At 45.7% G+C, this 17,457-nt stretch overlaps 1 protein-coding gene across 3 annotated transcripts in view; it reads left to right on the forward strand.

The window, feature by feature from the left end:
- COL14A1 (collagen type XIV alpha 1 chain) overlaps positions 1-1,706 on the forward strand; it is a 196,983-nt gene extending 195,277 nt beyond the window's left edge. For 2 of the 3 annotated variants that reach the window (XM_037048454.1, XM_037048455.1), the window contains exon 48: positions 1,480-1,706. In XM_037048454.1, coding sequence (XP_036904349.1) covers positions 1,480-1,559 — 80 coding nt within the window. In that variant the 3' untranslated portion in view covers positions 1,560-1,706. Of the gene's footprint in view, positions 1-687 lie in introns of all 3 variants that reach the window. The other variant, XM_037048457.1, reaches the window with a different exon arrangement.
- The last annotated feature ends 15,751 nt before the right edge of the window (positions 1,707-17,457 follow it).

The following is a 17,457-nucleotide window of genomic DNA, read 5'->3' on the forward strand; positions in this document are numbered from 1 at the left end:
CTTACGTTCTCTAGAGATATCTTCTATAAAGTGCAAATTACTGTAAAGGTTACCTCTTCAAAAACCAGGCGAAGTTCAGAATAACAACACATCTAAGTCTTTTTTGCTTCTAAATGGCAACTCACACAGACTTGGCCTCTGACCTTGTATGGGTCTCCGGAGCACATGTTTGAACATTCTTTGGGGCCGCTCCATCTATGTTACTGCTGTGGTGTGGCCATGATATCTTGCAAAACATTATTCTTGCATTGGAGGAAACCTCTCACTTAGAATTTCCTCATAATTTAGGATCCTAGATTCTTTGGGATGACATCCTGCCCACCACATGCATCGATGACCACAGATTATTGTAAGAAGGAACAAAAGTGGCCAGCTGTCCTTGTCTCATTACTAATTCCTGGTATGAGATTCTGAAAAGATGATGCTTCTTAAAACCATCTGCAGGCTGCATGTTTGCGGGTTGGGCGATGAGACATTTTCTGACATAGTCCTTCTCGGAAGCATCAAGAGAAAGATTCAGAGACTGCTTTGAGACAATGCACTGATCAGTGGATACATGTACATGTTCTGTTTTAGGAGGAATGTAACCTTATTTGCCAGAGGAACTGGTCCGAGTTTTGCTGATGTGTTTTTCTCTGTTCATCTCTTCCCTCCCTGTTCTCTCAACTCTCCCTGTCCTTTATTAAGATCTGATCCCTTACAATGATTATCAGCACTGAAGTGGAACTCCTCCACTCTGATGACCTTGGCCTGGGAAATTGGCTATGGATACAGAATTGTCCTGTTGACCACCACCTAACAATGGGCACTCTGCTTCCCTGCCTCACCTGCTTCCCTTCTGCCCACTGTCACCCCTCTGGCCTTCCATGCTCCCAACACACACAGGATGTTAATACGGGAACTTAACCAAATCACCCGTCGATTATAATAGAAACAGACTGCTCCTCGTCAGCTCCATGTACCGAGAATTTAACCCAAACTCCCCTGTGTGAAGGCTCCAAAATAAAGTTACTTCTATGTGCCTTCTCCTCTACCCTGTCCCCACACAAGATTAATGGACATCTTTGTCCCTGACCACCCTACTCCGTTCTTCCTCATCACCTAACCTCCCTACTGCCCCCTGGTGGTGGACTTCTAACATGAGATTGGTTTTTAAATTTTATTTTTCATAATTGTGCTGAGTTTTCAGGGTTCCTTTTGTAAATAAAACACATACTATTTAATCATTTGGCTGTTCCTCTAGTTTTCTAACCACGTCTGTAACGTATCTGTCCCTTTCTTCTTTGACTAACCGTCTGAAACTTCCTCGGAAAGAACAAACTGTGTGGTGGGGAAAGGTCGCTACTGCTTTCTACCCGAGCAGGATACCTCTGTACTGTAATGATCAAATCTACGTTTCTGCGGACCCCCACGAGGGGAGAATGTCAGTTTATGGTTTCGGGGTCCTATCAAGTCCCCACCCCCACTCTTCCTCTCTAGCTCCACATCCTGACCAGCCGGAATTCACGCCTGTCCAAGACGAGCTGGAAGCCATGGAACTGTGGGGCTCTGGGATCTGATTGCCTCGTGTGGAGTTGGAAGACCAGCTGCAGGAACACTTCAGGGACCTTATCCAAGCAGAATGTCATTATGTGGTTTGTATACTACCTTTCAGGGGCATGTCCTTCTTGGATATTGTTAGTATTGACCCAAAAAGTAGATTTAAATCTAGGACACCAGAGAGCTGTTTTTCTCTGTTGTTTTAATGACGTGCCAGGTTATTTTTTTCCCAGAGAAGAGTGCTCAGAGAAAAATTGCAAAACAAAATTGATCTTTTCTGTGTTAGATGATGTCAAGTCCTAAAATGCGACGAAGCAGATGTGATTGCGTGCAAGGGTCCTAGCAGAATCAGAATTTAAAGAGATTCAATACGCCATCTACCCCTATCTACCATAGCCTTGCTGAAAAGAAAGGGGGATGTTATTGGAGAAACTGCCTCTTGCTTAATTGATGTGTCCAACTCTGAGGCAACCAGTTTCTCTGCTATCCAAAATATGTGTTATAAGAAATCCTTTCTGAATTTGGTGATATTAAAAAATAGATTAAGTTTTGCCCTGTTTTTTGACATGTACAATAACGACTTTCCACCAGTTCTAATACAAACCGACCCAATTTTGGTGAACCATTTATGCAGAAGTATTTCCAAGGCTTGCCCTCCTTATCTACATGGCTTACTTTGTACATGCAGATAAGTTTTTGCAAACCCATTTGCATTCTCTTTTGTAAGCAAATAAAAATGTAAAACAACATGTATGGACTCTTTTTTACCTTTGTCACCTTACACTGAGCCGAGTTTTAACCAGAAAAATAGCAGTTGCCTTCCTTCAGACAGGTATTCAAACATTCATTCATTCATTCATTCATTTGAGTGTAGTATGAAGCTTAACAGAAGAAGCAGTTGCCTTGAAATTCACTCATTTGTAACCCACCAAACAAGCAATGGCAGTGAAAGTGCAAGGCTGATGCTAAATGTTGACCGATGGCTGACTGAAGAGCCCATGTATCATCTGGCATTAAAAAAAACAGCCTGAAAAACACTAGAAGGCAGAGAGTGGGGTAGACTCTAATAGACTCTAACCCCTAAACTATAATTTATCTTTTTGCTCACAAAGGAAAAACATCTGAATTTGAAAAAGATTTGGGTCCTATTCTTTACTTTCGAAAATAGAAATGAAAGAGAACCATATGCTTCAGGTCTGCTCTTCTGCCCTGTAGCGTCTTTCCAATAACGGCTCATTTTAAATAGCAGAGATGGGGTCCGTTCTAACAAGGAGCTGGATTCTTCCCAGAGCAAGAAGCTCGTCTGACCTTTGGTTTCCTTCATCATACAGATCTGGTTTATGACCTTCCCAGCCAAAGCATTCAAGCAGTAGGTTCTACGTGCGGGCTTTGGGGGATCCAGGCTAAGAGGTTTTTTGTACCATTGCAGGAATGAGAGAAAGCAGAGAGCAGACAGTTACTCCCTTTTAGTTACACAACATGATTCCACGTGGCGAAAGCAGGAGTGGTCAAGAGAACGCTTGCCCAAGGTTGCGTAAGACGGCTCGACCCCAGTCACCTGAGAGAACTCCTCCTTAAATGAGTGGGGTGTGTCACCTGTACCCTCACACCCTTGTATCTTAGATTCCTTAGTGTTTTAACAAGGGAATAGAGAGTAGACAGATGTCCTGTATGTTTCAGTACTTGGTCCTTGGAAATTCAGTTCAATAAGGCCTCAAAGTTTGTTATAAATGGTGAAGGATAACCCATTAGAGGTTGAAGCCATTCATGTCCTTCTTGAGTCATGCAGACATACTGGGTTTTGTTTTGCTTGGTGATCTAACTTGGTTTATTTAAGCTACAGGGAAGTTTCATTAGTTTGGAATGTGTCATCACTTGGACCCACTACATCAGACTTTTAGTGAGTGAAATGTTCAAAATAAAAGGTGTAATTCAGGCTCAGGAGTTTTGTGTTTACCATACATTGCCTTGTAATAAAATCTCATTTTGAATTGCATTTTTACTGACTTACCTATTTTGGCAAAAATACACATAACTTTTTGTGAAATAAAGCATCGTTTCACCAAAAAAGCCATTAATCTTCAAAACTTTTTATCACTTGGGTTAGAAACTCAATTTCTTTGGGGAATAATTTTAAAGTAGTATTTTGTATTCATATGAGCTTCCATTTAATTCTGGGACAACTCTCCCTACCTCTGTCTTCTCAACCTCTGCTGCCCTGCCTCGTCCTTCCATAACCTGCAATAGTTTTATTTTTTATTTCAACTTTTCTTTATTTTTTAGAGAGAGGGGAAGGGAGAGAGAAAGAAACATTGGTGTGAGAGAGAAACATCGATTGGTTGCCTCTTGTACATGAGGACCAAACTCCCAACCCAGACATGTGCCCTGAGTAGGAATTGAACCTACAACATTTGGCTTTGCGGGACGATGCCCAGCGAATCAAGCCACACCAATCAGGGCCCTGAAACTGTTTCAGTTCTGAGCATAAGTCCATGAACAACAGAGCCATGTGGCTTGTCCTCTTTGGAGCTTCCTCTCGATTGCTGGAGAAAGGCAGGAAATGAGAGAGCAATCAACATTCATTTCAGATTGTGACGAATAGTACGGCAGACACAGGAAAGGTGTTGAGGCGGGGATATGCCGAGGTACAAAGGAGCACCTGCTTCCACTGGGTAGACAGAGAAGTCTCCGAGGGCCTGACATCTAAGTTGGCACATGAAGATGAGACAAGGTGTGGGAAGAAAAGTCAAGCTCAGATCTTGTCAAATACAAAGGCCCTTTACAGGAAAGTGTTTGTCAGGTTCGAAAAACAAAGAAGGTCAATATGGCAGGAGAGTGAATGGAAGTGTGAACAAGGAAAGTTGGACACGGGAGCCAGCAGCGCCCTGTGCACCACGTTCCAGATTTAGATTTTAGGTTCTGTGAGAAGCAATTGATAGGTTTCAGCAGAAGAGTGTCATCATCTGGTGTGTGTTTTAAGTTAGTGAAAGAAAAACGTCCCTTCCAATGAACCCTGTTGCCGAACTTCCCTTCTGAGGCTGCCACTGAGCAGTTACTAGTGGCCAGGCCTTCTCCAAGGGCTCGAAACCTGTGCCTGTTAGGTTGGGCTACGTCATGCTGTGGGAACAACAAACGCTAACATCTCGAGAGCTTTGCACACTGTACCTCTATTTCTTGCTCCCATGAGAGAGCAGGGCAGCTGTCCTGCCTGTCTTGGCTCCTTGTCCCACACTGCGGCGGCCTTGGGTGCTTCCACATCAACATGTACTTCCCTGATGGCCGTGGAGGGGAAGAGAGACCATGGAGAACCGTTTCACTGTTCTGAGCGAATCGCATGAGCACATTCAGCTCCACAGGGGTGGAGAAATACAATCCTCCCAAGTACTTGGAAGCAGAAGGGAACCAGAAATATTGGAGAGATGCAATAAAAAGCATCCCTTCTGTTTTAAGTCATTGGATTGTCACAGCAACGCAAGAGCTAGTTCACTGTTATCCCAACGAGGAGACAGAACAGAAAAGATATTTGGCCAGGGATACACAGCTAGAATTCAAACCTAGGCATTTGGCTCAAAGCAGCTGCTCTGACCCTCCAGGCTACTCTGCTCACACATGGATGGTCCTTAAGTGGTAACGACAAGAAGGGGTGGAGATGGGACTTACTCTAACCAATGAACAAAGCAGAACCAGAGGCATGGAAACATGGGACAGACTGAAAGTGACCAGAGGGGATGGGGGAGGGGGATAATGGTGGAAAGAAAGGGGAGGGACTTAGACAAAGAACACGTACGAGTGACCCACAGACATGGACAGCAGCGTGGGGATTGAGTGTGGAAGCAGGGAATGGGATGGGCGAAGGTGGGCAAAGGGGAAAAAATTGGAACGACCTTCATAGACTCATGATAAAAAATGATTTGAAAAACACGAAAAATAAAGCTTGTTGATTTGCATAAAACAAACAACAACAACAAATAACAGACTCCCAGACTCAGAGGAATCCTCAAAGATTCTGTTTCAGTCGTCTGGGAATGTTCCTTTGTCTAACCAGGCATGTCACAGGACCAGTGGACTACAGTGTGAGAACCACTATTTTGAGATTATTCTGATTGCACAGTGGGTGAACGGGCTGGGGAGGATCATAGTGGGTGAGAAAACATCGCCATGGTTGATGAAAGACAGTGGAGGATGGACAAACTCACAGGATTGCCAGGACTGGTCAATGAACTAGAAATGGAGACTAACAAGTAGGTGGATGGAGATACACATACATCCCTCTGGAAATTACAGATTTGGGGCAGAGAAGTTAAAGGCTCAGGTGAGCAGGTAACCGAGTGTGACGTGTTAAACAGGCGAGCTGGCGCTCGGGAGAGTTGTCAGCGCTGGAGTTGGAAGTGGAATAGTCACACACACACAGGTGGCAGGAAGGCCACAGGTAGGAATGAGGTCACCTGGATGGTTTCCTGCGTTCTACTTTTTTCCCATTTTTTGTTTCTACAACTTCTCCAACCTAGGTGACTGTTTTCTTTTGAAATATAGCTCTCAGCCAAACGTGTTCCAAACTACAGCCGCCACGATCTGGTTGCAAAACCCTTGTTGCATGCTCTCTCTTGTTTATCTTTGATGTGCTTTTTTTTTCTGCTGAGAAAACCCTGCTTCTCGGCCTCACCCCAGTTTTAATGACCTACTTACGTCCACCCTCAATCTTCAGAAGTCAGGTAGGCTCCTCTTCCCGATTCCCAGCACAACCACCCGACACCCTTGACAGTGTGATGACGCGACAGCCCCTTTTCTGCTTGGTTCCTTAACTTCCGTGCCCCCGTATGACTCGTGTGCCGTCTTTAAGGGCTGTCGGACGGCCCCCAGTGTGTTTTGCAGCTGCTGCCCAAATGTTTGTAGAACCCTTTCATCTTAGCGCAGTTTCATTTGTCATCCCAGTTAAATCACATACTCCGTCTACAGCGGAAAGATTTTTCTCTAGACTGAAGCCAGAGCATTTGGGAGAAAGAATAATGCCTAGAAACACACCCTCAGCTTTAGTAAAAGCTTGCAAATTCAGATTGATTAGGTATTTCAGAATGCAAGGAAGAGGTATTTAAATTTTGCCTTCCGATGAATGTTTTCATTCATATGTTCACGTATTTTCCTGTCTCTCTGTGTGTGCGTCCATCCATCCAAAAAACCTCTCATGGGTATCCGCCATGGGTTCAGCCATGTGTTGTGGTGCATTGCGGTGCTGCTTTAGAAGAAAAGATGAATACAGGGGCGTAGGCGCTTCCTAACTTCTTGCTCCCTGTTGAAGCATGGAAGGTCATTTGGACCAGACTGGGGGAGAGCTATCCTCTGCTAAAGTGCTCAGATTTCTGCCCGAAGGCAATAGGAAATCAGCAGGTGTCCTAAAGCAGATGAGTCACCTGGGTGGGCTCATTATTGGGGCTATAATTTTGATAGAGTTTACATGATAGACTAATGTGGGGAAAGGGCACAGAAGGGCACCTGTCTTGTGCTGCTAGCTTCTGTTCTGGACACTTGATATTAAGTTCATTTTTACAGGTTAAGGTAAGTACTCCCTCTTTACCAATGATCACACATGCAAGGTAACTGACGTGTCTGAGGGTACACACATGTGTAGAAGAGGCAAAGAAGGGGTTCCAACTCCGAGTGGTTTGCTCCCATGGCTCAGCCTCCCCCCCCCCCCCCCCCCCCCCCCGTGTATCCCATGCTGCCTGCCACAGCAGTTCTGGGGATGAGGGCCTGGACCACGGCAGTGCAGTGAGGAGGGAGCGGAGACCCAGCGTTGGGAACTAATGGGGGAGTACTATGGGCTGAATTGAATGCCCGATGATGGGTTGGAGGTGGGCTAACAGGCAGAAGGTAAGGATGGCTTTGGGATTTCAAATTTGGGAGATTGAGTGAGTACTAGTTTCACCGAGATAGAAGCTTGAGGAGGATGAGAGAATGATTTTAGAATGGCATGTTGTGTTTGAGGTTTGCCTGCTTTTCCAGAGTAAGTGCAGTGTTAACAGCAGAGAGGGGCTTAAGGAGCAAGGAACAGGGTGGAACAATTTGGGATGACTCAGCCAGCTGCAATAACCGGGCGAGACTTAATCCCTTTGGGCCTGTCCCAAACAAGGAGTGCTGTTCCAAGGAAGGATGAAGGTTTCCAAGGTATGAACCAAAATATTTAGTTTTTAAAAAATTCTATTTTTTTATTCTGATTTGCTGTGCCGTTGGAGACACCGGTGTAAGGGGTTCCTTTGTGCTGGACAAACTCAGAGTCCGGAGGGTTTCTTTGCCACAAGGTCCTGGCTATTTTATACCTTTTAGGACAACTCTGTCATGAACAAAAATTGACTTCATAAATATACTTACAGCAGTTTCACATTATTATCAGACTGAATAATTTAATTAAACTTTGTCTGACACAAGACATACCGATTGTTAAACAGAAGAAAAAGTTGCAGACAGTATTTCAACATTTATCTATTACTCTGTTCATCTATCTGTATTGAAAAATTGATGGATAAACTCCAGATGCATAACCATGGTTACGTCCTGGGTGTGGGACTGTGGGGACACTGACTTTTCAAAGCACTAATTTCACTGAATTGCTCCCCTCTAACGCTTCAGTCTTGTTTGAAAAAAATATTGTGCAACAAGAATGTGCTCAGAAGCTTAATATTTTACAGGAAAATCACAAAGGATTTTGAAGTAAAAGCCTACTTCATAAAATTTTCTATAGCCTTTTTTAATATCATTATAATTCATGACATGGAAAAGTGAAGGGGAATGAGTCGCTGATGTTTAGAAAGATGGTAGGCAATGGCAACTAAAAAAAATGAAAACAGAATAAGAGGGCCAGGGGGGCTAACCCATCACCAGGAGTTGTGGAATGACTTGCTCAACTTGGTAACATTTATGAGCATAGATGCGTAGATGTTACTAGTGGTTTCTTTTTTCTCTGTATCTTGCTAAGTAAAAAAAAAAATTACATGCTGGCATGAGTAACCATATTTTGTTACTTGCTTGTTTCTCTGTTTAATTACATTTTATCTTATTGATGAAAAAATATCCATGACCCACATTGTGCAATTCAACTTTATTTACCTAAATTTAAAAATGGTATGTAACAAAATCCAGAGAAGTAAAACCATCTTTGCGCTTAGATCTAAAATGAATTTTGTATGACGACAAAGCAAAACTAACTGAGTGGGACCAAAAAGAGAAATGTAATTACTAAAGACATTTTTATTTTTCAGTCCCCATTCATCTGGCCCAGAGTCAGTGAATCTTGATAAAACTCTGTCCCTGTCATGTCCTAAAAATCACGTCACAAAACTGGTAACCAACTCAACGCTCACTCACTGTGAGAAACCACAGTGCCTGAATGTGCTTCGTTATTGAATGGATACATGAAGAGAATTGGGTTATCAGAAAATTCATGGGTTTCACTGTACTCATCCTTTCTCGTGTACGTGGCCACATCCTGCCCGCTAACAGGGGAGTTTGGAGGCCGGCAGGGTTGACCTTCACAGAGAGCTCCTTTTAGAAACCTTTCGGTTATCAGATCTGGCTACCACAGGAAGCCCTGCTCACTAAATCTCTCGTGTCACCCGCCGCCTGCTCATGTTCTTGGAGTGTCGCCGACAGGTGCTCTATCTGATCCCCCTCTCAAGTGTGAGCGGGTTTCATCACACCAGGCCAGAGCCGCCGCTGCAGCGATGATGGGCAACAGAAAAGCTAGAAAACTGGAGACAATTCAGAAGGGACTGTGCAGGAGGAGGGGCCCTCGGGGGTCGGCATTCCCCAGCTTTGTGGGAGTTTCTCTTCTCCTCAGATTTCCAGCCGTCCATACCTGGGGCCGTTTCTGAAGGAACTGGATCTATATACCTGCATGGCCAAAAATACCTTTAAAGGATGGGAGTAATCAAAGTGACCCAGCTGCCCACTTACCCAGAAGTGAGGCAGAGTGGGAGCAGGCTGGTGTCTCCGCTGTCCTGTTTCTAGCAAGCGGGACGGGTGTGGTTACCAGAAAGACTGTGGCTTGGACTGCATTTCTAAACCTTAACGTTTACTTTAAAAAAATTGTTTTCCATGCCTATCAAAGCAGGCACTGACTGCAGAAGTATCGGGTGTGTTTGGAAGCAATCACCTGCGTCGTTACTCCTAAAGGGACCTTGGAATTGTTGTCCTCACATTCTTTCCTTACTTGGTTCAGGTCTGGGTTTCTCATCTCCCTAGGTCTGGTATCAAATCGGCTGCTGGGTTAGACACGGGCTCCCTTCAGCCAAGACTATATTCTCTTCTTCCTGAACACAAACGAGTTGCTTATTGCCCAGATTCTGTCAGCATGAGCTATGTGACATCTTCTCAACCAATGAAATATGTCTGCGAATCCCCAGTCAAGGGAATTATGAAGTATGTCTGTCCTGTCCACCTGGTTCTTTCCCGTTCACCACCTGAAGGCGGAGGATTCCAAGGTCTTATGGGAGGGTGGGGTCATGAGGTGGAAGGCGTTTGGGTCCCAAAATGAGTTTATGGAAGGCCAGTGACTAACCGGGAACATTTGTACTATGTCGTTAGATGAATCGAAATAAACTTTACTAAAAGCCCAGAAATGTATGTTGTGTTAACTAGTATTACAGAGCAATTACAGCAGCTGTCACTCATGCCACAGTTATTATGGACCTACTATGTGCCAGGCACTCTTTGAGAGGTCTCTGAGAGCCAGACACTGTGCTAGGTGCTGGGGATGCACAAAAGAAAAAGACACATTTTTGGCCCTCGGCAAGCTCAACTCGCCAATGAAGAGAGAAGCAATTATAACACCCTGAGGGAATGCTAATCATGTCTTATGTATGGGGATGAGAAACAACTAAGAAAGCCCGAGTGGGGCTGTGATGGATCAGGCGGGGACTAGGGTCGGCAGAGGACGACTGGAGAGAGTTACTCGGCGACACGGGGGCATGAGGACATGGCTGTTTGGACACCTGCAACGTTTAAGAGGGACTGGAAAGGTGAAGTCCAATGATAAGAGTGGATGGAAATGAGAATGGAGAGCTGAGATTATGAAACTCTGAGCAGGTCCTATAGGCCCCACTAAGGAGTGTGGAGTTTGAGGCAGGTCGTGGAGAAGTCACAAAAATAACCACTTCCCTCCACCCCCATTCATCACCTCCCTGGTGGCAAAAGCTTACAAGCCTTTGGCTGATTTACATTGGCCTATGGGGTAATAGTGCATATAACGCAAGGAGAGGTTTAGCGCTTGCTTGCATGGTTAGGCTTGCTCTCTGGCCTCTGCCTTTTACCAAGAACACGGGCTCAGGTAGCCACTGGCCCAAGGAAAGCCAGAGACAGGCAGACCCCACCTGGACCCACACTGTGGCTTCGAAGCAAGCCCAGATGAGCCCAGCCCAAGCTGCTTGAACTCCCCCCAACCCAGACCTCTCCCTACCCCATCCCTCTGCGTTTTGACGGAGGCATCATTACGGAGGTGTGATTGATGAAGTCATCAGCCATGGGTGACTGATCCAACATCCAGCTCTCTCCCCTCTCCAGAGGTCAGGGGTGGGACTGAAAGTTCCAACTCTCTCTCTAATCACATGGTTGCCCCCCTACCCCCCCCCCAAAACCAGCCCCCATCTTTGGGTGCCTTCCCCAAGTCACTTCATTACCATAACAAAAGATGTACTTATAGCTCTGATCATTTTGGAAATTCCAAGGGATTGAGGAGCTCTGTGCCAGAAACAGAACACCATGGTGGTGGGGAACTTCCATTCACAGATGTGTGTCAAGCACATGGAATGGTTTCTGGAACATACACATTTGTTGACTGATCGATGCCTAGTCAATATACAGTGGAGAGTTGGCTATTAATCACTGCTTCCCAGGTTTAGACTTCCAGATCAAGTTCTCTGACGAATATTCATGTGCACATTTCTCCATGATTTACCGGCTCTGCAAACACAGCGTGTTGGTAACAGTGCGTAATAATAAAATAACTCTTTCTCAGAAGTTATAAAAATACTTCACTCGAACTTTGTGGAGCTGCCAAAAAGCCAAAGACAGAATGCTTTATACCCGGAGTTTTCTCTAAATTCCAAGACTCTGTTTAGTTTTGCGATTGCTGAAGAAGACGCCCGGTGACAGGGTAATTTCAGCGTCGATTCTGAACGGCTTCGTGCAGGTGGAGAAGCTGGAGAGCCACAGCCACCTGGAAAGCACAGGCGCCCCACTGGGAACAGACCCGTCTTCCAGCAGACCACTGTGTACAAGCCTTTAATAGGTATTAACCTTGGAATGTAAAGGGTGAGGGCCGTGAGCGTGAAGTTAAGCCTTGAGGCAAGGACTCATTGGACATCAAAGAGCTTCTCACGGACCAAATGGCAGTGGCACAAACGCGTGTCTCCTTCAGAGGGTCCTGCTGACGTGGTCTGCCTGTGGAAACTGTATCCTGACGGGGCCTGGCCGCTGGCCCGGTAAAAGCTGGCCCTCGGGTGCGGAGGGCCATCTGTGCTCCTGGTAGCAGAGCGCAGTTTGCCTTCTGTGCAGGGGAGGCCCTGAGCAGTAACCAGGCTGCAAAACCGTTCAGCTCTTACTTTTAGATTTTGGGGGGAGAGAGAGAGAGAGAGAGAGAATTACTATTCCTCTGTAAGAGCTTGTATTTAAGTTGAAATGGAGCCTGCCTTTCTGTCTTGGAAAGATCAGACCTGAAGTCAGGCTCTGTCCAATTCAAACTGGGCATTGTAGAGATTGGCAGCAGAATCCCCCCTGAGGCCTCAGGCTTTGCACACTCAGAACTTGCTACCTGTTCTGTTCCACAGCGAAATTGTCAGCCAGGAAAGACCTGGACATTTAATGTTGTTTTTGGCTGAAGGTGGTATGAGCCCTCTTTTCCAGGAGAAGGTAGGAAAACAAATCAGTCAACTTCGGCATAGAGAAAAGATGGGGCGAGGGAAGAGAGACAGCGTCTAAGATCTGGCTTGCAGGGAATCGGAAAGAAAAAAGAAGGAGCTGTTAAGACTATGATAAAAACTGCAAATTATATGCATTTTTTCAGGAGACTTTGCTTTTTTCAATTAAAGTTTCCTTTCAACATTATTTTGTACTGGTTTCAGGTGTACAGCTTAGTAGTTAGACAATCATGTACTTTACAGAGTGATTCCCCTGATATTCCCAGTATGCAACTGGTATCGAGCATAGTTATCACAGTATTCTTGACTATATTCCCTATGCTGTACCTTGCATCCCTGTGACTATTTCGTAACTACCAATCTGAACTTCTTCGTCCCTTTGCCTTTTCTACCCAGTCCCCCAATGCCCCTTCATCTGTCAGCCATTGGGCTGTTTTCTGTACCTGTGAGTCTGTTTCAATTTTGTTTTTTCATGCCCACATAGTTTTTTAAGCCTTCCTTTGGGTTAAACCTTACCAAGTGAAACAAAGTTCACCCTTCAGTCCTTGGAAAGATGGCAGCACCGCTTCAGGACCCCCAGCCCTGGTCTCTGGGCCCCGACAGGGGTCTAAACCAAGAGATATGATTTATCAGTCTCACTAACCTTACTATCTTCTTTGTAAGTTTAGAATAGAAAGTTGGATAAGTGCCGTGGTCCGGCCGCAGCTTATCTTAGGGTCCCTCAGGTGAGAGTAGGCGTCAGCGCTGGGTAATAGGCAACTACACAGCTCAAAGGCAGGTGAAGCACTGTTCCGTTTATTGCAAGTACAAGCTGATTTTTTATATTTTCATTTTTGGCATAGATTAACATTTACAGGTGTATAGCATGATCAGTTAAGCAGAAAAAATCAATACAAAGGTAACCAGGAAAAGTACAAAAGTTCCCATAGTTTCAGTTATGTTAAACAAAAGTTATTTTGGCCAGGAAAACCATTAATCAGACAATTTGAGATAGTTCTATGTATACAGTTTGAATGTCTTATTGTTTATTAAAGTTCTCAGAAATTGTCATGGGCAACAGGTATGCTTAGACCGAGCAGAGGTTAGGAAATTCATTATAAGCCTTTGTAATATCTAACTTAGCTATCTATCTTGCTGTCTAAAATGTTTTTTGTATACTGTGGACTCTAACTCCTTGGTAGTAGTTTCTAAGTGCTTACTTTGTAATAGTTAACCAGCTTCTTCTGTTTTCATGCCTGTCTAATTCTAACTGATATATATTCCTATTCAAGGTAAAGGAGGGGCTGTTACTCTAACAACTCTTTGACAACCAGGGGCTATTTTCTAAAGGGGTTTTTGCAATTCTATGACGCAGTTCTGTGGGAATATATATTTTTCCCTGAACTGTTCTTTCTTGGGTGGCTTTCACAGGAACAAATAAGTAAAGTACGATGCCTTAATTCAGCCAGGGTGATATTGCTTAGCACTTGAGCCAACTGTTGTTTTTTCTCTGAGAGTGGTCATTAATTCTAGGAGATTCCAAATTATCAGAAGTGCAAAGGTTAGAATACTAAAAAACAGTAAGAATAAAAGCAACACCATATATCCACTAATGCCACGGCCGTCCTGCTGGAAAACGCTTCTGTGAAGCCGTCATCTCCAAGTCGTGACTGTGTCAGCCGACCTGGTTAGCATTGGACGCGGCAGATAAGAAAGGGAATGCTTACAGTCCAGGCAAAGGATGGTCTTGAAGACCTGCTTTAGAACCCAACTTTCCCTTCTTGACCCACCTCACCTGCTGGGCCCTGACTGAACGGGCAGAGAGGCCACACCTGGGGGCGAGAACGGGCTGTCACAGCAGCGGTGCCCTGCCCACTCGGGAGGACTTGCAGTGAGGTGCTCCCTGCTACGGCCCAGCCAGGACACGGAGACGGCACCAGACCTTCGTACAGCATTTCTTGTGGCCACTTCTGCTGGAGGATGTGACAGACCAGCAGTTACAGTGAGTACGCCTGTCCTATAACGCGGCATATGCGTCCCGAAAGAAATAATCCCAGTGGGATGGAATTTGTGTTCCCAAAATAACAGGGCTTATGGCAGAAGGAGCCCCGTCAGCCTCGAGGTTGCTTCAAAGGGCCGAATGCAGAGCTCCTTGCCCCTAGTTAAGGAGGAGTTACATTCATACAGTCCTAAAGTTACTTTCGGCCCGTTCAGGCAACCGTGAGGCTGATGTGGCCCCCCGTGAAAAGGAGTTTGACACCCCTGATGGGGAAATGGAGTTGGGGCAGAAAACTCAAACTTCGAACCGTCTCGTAAGTGGTACAGGAAAACTACCACGATTCTAATGTAAACATAAATTCATAATAAGGACACATTCTACAAAATACAGGGTGTTATTTTGACAAGATGTGAAGTTTGCTCAGTAGAGGCGTTAATGGGTTTTCCAATGAAATGGGGTAGGTGGCTGTGGCTTATTGTCTTGTTTTTCGTTCCTCTGAACTGGCTTAAAACAGAGTCCCAAGTTTCATTTTGTTAACTGCCCCTTCTCATAAACAAGCTGTTTGTCGGGCCCCAAACGAGATCAGATGACAAGAGACGGCTCTCCCGTTGCAGGAGGTTTGTCATTGTCTGGAGCCCAGTGCAAATGAGGGCTTTCCAGTTCTCAGTTCCCTGGAGAGCAGTTGGTTTGGGGGAAGTTAAGAGGAAGCTCAATTTCTCCGTGTTTAGCCTTGTCTCCCCTGTCCATCCATGTGATTGCTTTAGGCCGACTGGACGCCACCATAGCACATTTTCTTGTTTCAAAACTTTGCAGTACCTGAGGCTTTTCCTTTTTTCCTTTGCCACTTGTAATCAGGGCACTTCCTCAGGTTTTACTGAGTAACTACAGCAGGCAATCCATGTGGGTAAAATGGAGAGAGGTGTTTCGCATTATTCTCCCACGAGTCATTATTTACACTCAGCTGCATGGTTTTCACATTTACCTGGTGTTGCCCAATAGCGCAGAGCACAGGCACCGGGGAAAACTGCGTATGAACATACGCCATTCTGGTTTTAGTGACTCGATTCCTTATTTATGTGCACTAATTTTCACATCACAGACATAATTAGCAACAGAATATATATAGAGATAAGCTTGCTTTTCCTTCCCACCTGATTCCTGAAACAATTAGGGTTTTTCCTTCTTTTCCTGCAAGTTTTTAAAGTTCTGTTTCTTCTGTTCATTGTACTTCGAGAGGAGCTGAGATCCCGTGGTCCCAGGCTGCCCTCCTCCCTAGGTCCCCAGGTCCCATACACCGAGCTGTGATTTTGTTGGACTCCTTGGGGTTGTGGTCTCTGAGGGCGGGTGCAAGTCAGGCTGTTCAACACTGGAGCAAGGGCAAATGGGCCACTTACGTGGTGTGAGTCTGCCTGCTCTGGTTCTCTCTGAATGCGAAATGCAGTTAGTTCCCCACAGCCGGGAGGAGCAATTCAGCCTACCGAGAGATGGCCCCTACTTCGGTTTCCGTGACTCTGCAGGCTCTGGCAGGCCTCCCCCGGCACAGCGAGGGAGGTTGAGGATCAGCCTCAATACTCTGATTGGATATTTAATGTTACGATGACTGGGCTCAGTACTCCCCACGGCACGTTTTTAACGGCCTCACCGCTTCGAATCCTGCAGTTCTGTTATAAACAAGGACTTTCTTCTGTGAGCATTTCTCCACCAAGAAATGCGTGCCAGACACTGCTTGAGGCGCGTAGGATACAGGAGACGAAGCAAATTCCTCCTGATTAAAGCTGCTGCCTCAGGAGCTGGGGGCTTATTGCATATTGGCTCCCACGGAAGATGACATCAGACTGTTAGGGGCGGAGCTGCTTTTTGGTCCAACGCTCAAATCTGCCACTTTGTTGTGAATGGCAGCTGCTGACCTGTGCCAGGTCGTGCTTGCTTTGTTACAGAATTTGTGAAATGTGAAATATACACTTCTTCTCATCTAGCAGGGGCTAAGTCCACTGGTTTTTGAGCCCAGTCAACCTGGATTCAAACCCTGAACTTACCACTCATCAGTTGTGACCTTGCCCAAATCACACTGCTGCCTTGGGTGTGCCTACTTTTAAAAGAGGGTAGTATTATACATGTTATAGGGTTGATGTATGGATTAAATGAGTTATTTTATGTAAAGCAGTTGTATCTGGCACACGAGCAGGTGGTTGCTGGCAATACTTCATACTTAATGCCAGTTACTGTAACATACATGACAGGCCACATGTCGTTACAGCGGCACCTCCGACACTGGGCACACGTATTCGCAAGTCCACCTAGAGCTCCTTGCCACCCTGTAACAGCCTGTTCACTCTTTGCTGGGGCATGTGTCAGGGGAAGATTTGCCATTTCCGTTCTCCCGATGCCTAGCGCCGTTCCTGGCAGGTAGCAGGCAGGCATTCAACACATGGTTGCTGAATGAATGGGAAAGGCAGTCTGAAATCTATCCCTTGACTGGCTAGGGCAAGAAAAGAGGAAAATAATTTATCATAAAAATGGGCAAATACAGTGGCTCAGCATCTGATTTCCAGAGGAGAGACTTTGGTGGCTCATCCCAGCGGCCCAACCTCAAGTGCCCAGCACAGAAGTGAGTAGGAGCCTAGAGATCCGGAGAGGCAGGAGGCACGGTGCAGGGTGGGGAGCAGTCTGCAGACAGCGCCCCTGGTGGGCAGGGTGCAGCAGTGAGGGTTCTAGGGCATATCTGGGCATCACTTTGTTACCTTGGTGTCATGGAGATCGAGAGGTGAGATGGAAGAGGAGGACAGCAGACTGTAAAGGCCTTAGGTTGAACCTCACCTTGCTGAGCTGGAGGGCCGAATTTAGGGGGATGGGAGGTCGGATGAAATAGTCCCTGAAAGGATAAGTCACTGAAAGGAACGCAGGTGGGCTTCGTTCCCAGCTGGCAGGAAGCTCGACTGGGAACCTGGGCAAATGTGCGCGATGGGCGGTCGTTGGCAACACTCACTGCCATGCTACCCAGGGCTTGTTCTTTCATGAATGAAAAACAACAGC

Source organism: Sturnira hondurensis, unplaced genomic scaffold, assembly GCF_014824575.4.
Source record: "Sturnira hondurensis isolate 20B ecotype Veracruz unplaced genomic scaffold, ASM1482457v3 Scaffold0006413, whole genome shotgun sequence".
In the NCBI taxonomy this organism is placed as follows: Eukaryota; Metazoa; Chordata; class Mammalia; order Chiroptera; family Phyllostomidae; genus Sturnira; species Sturnira hondurensis.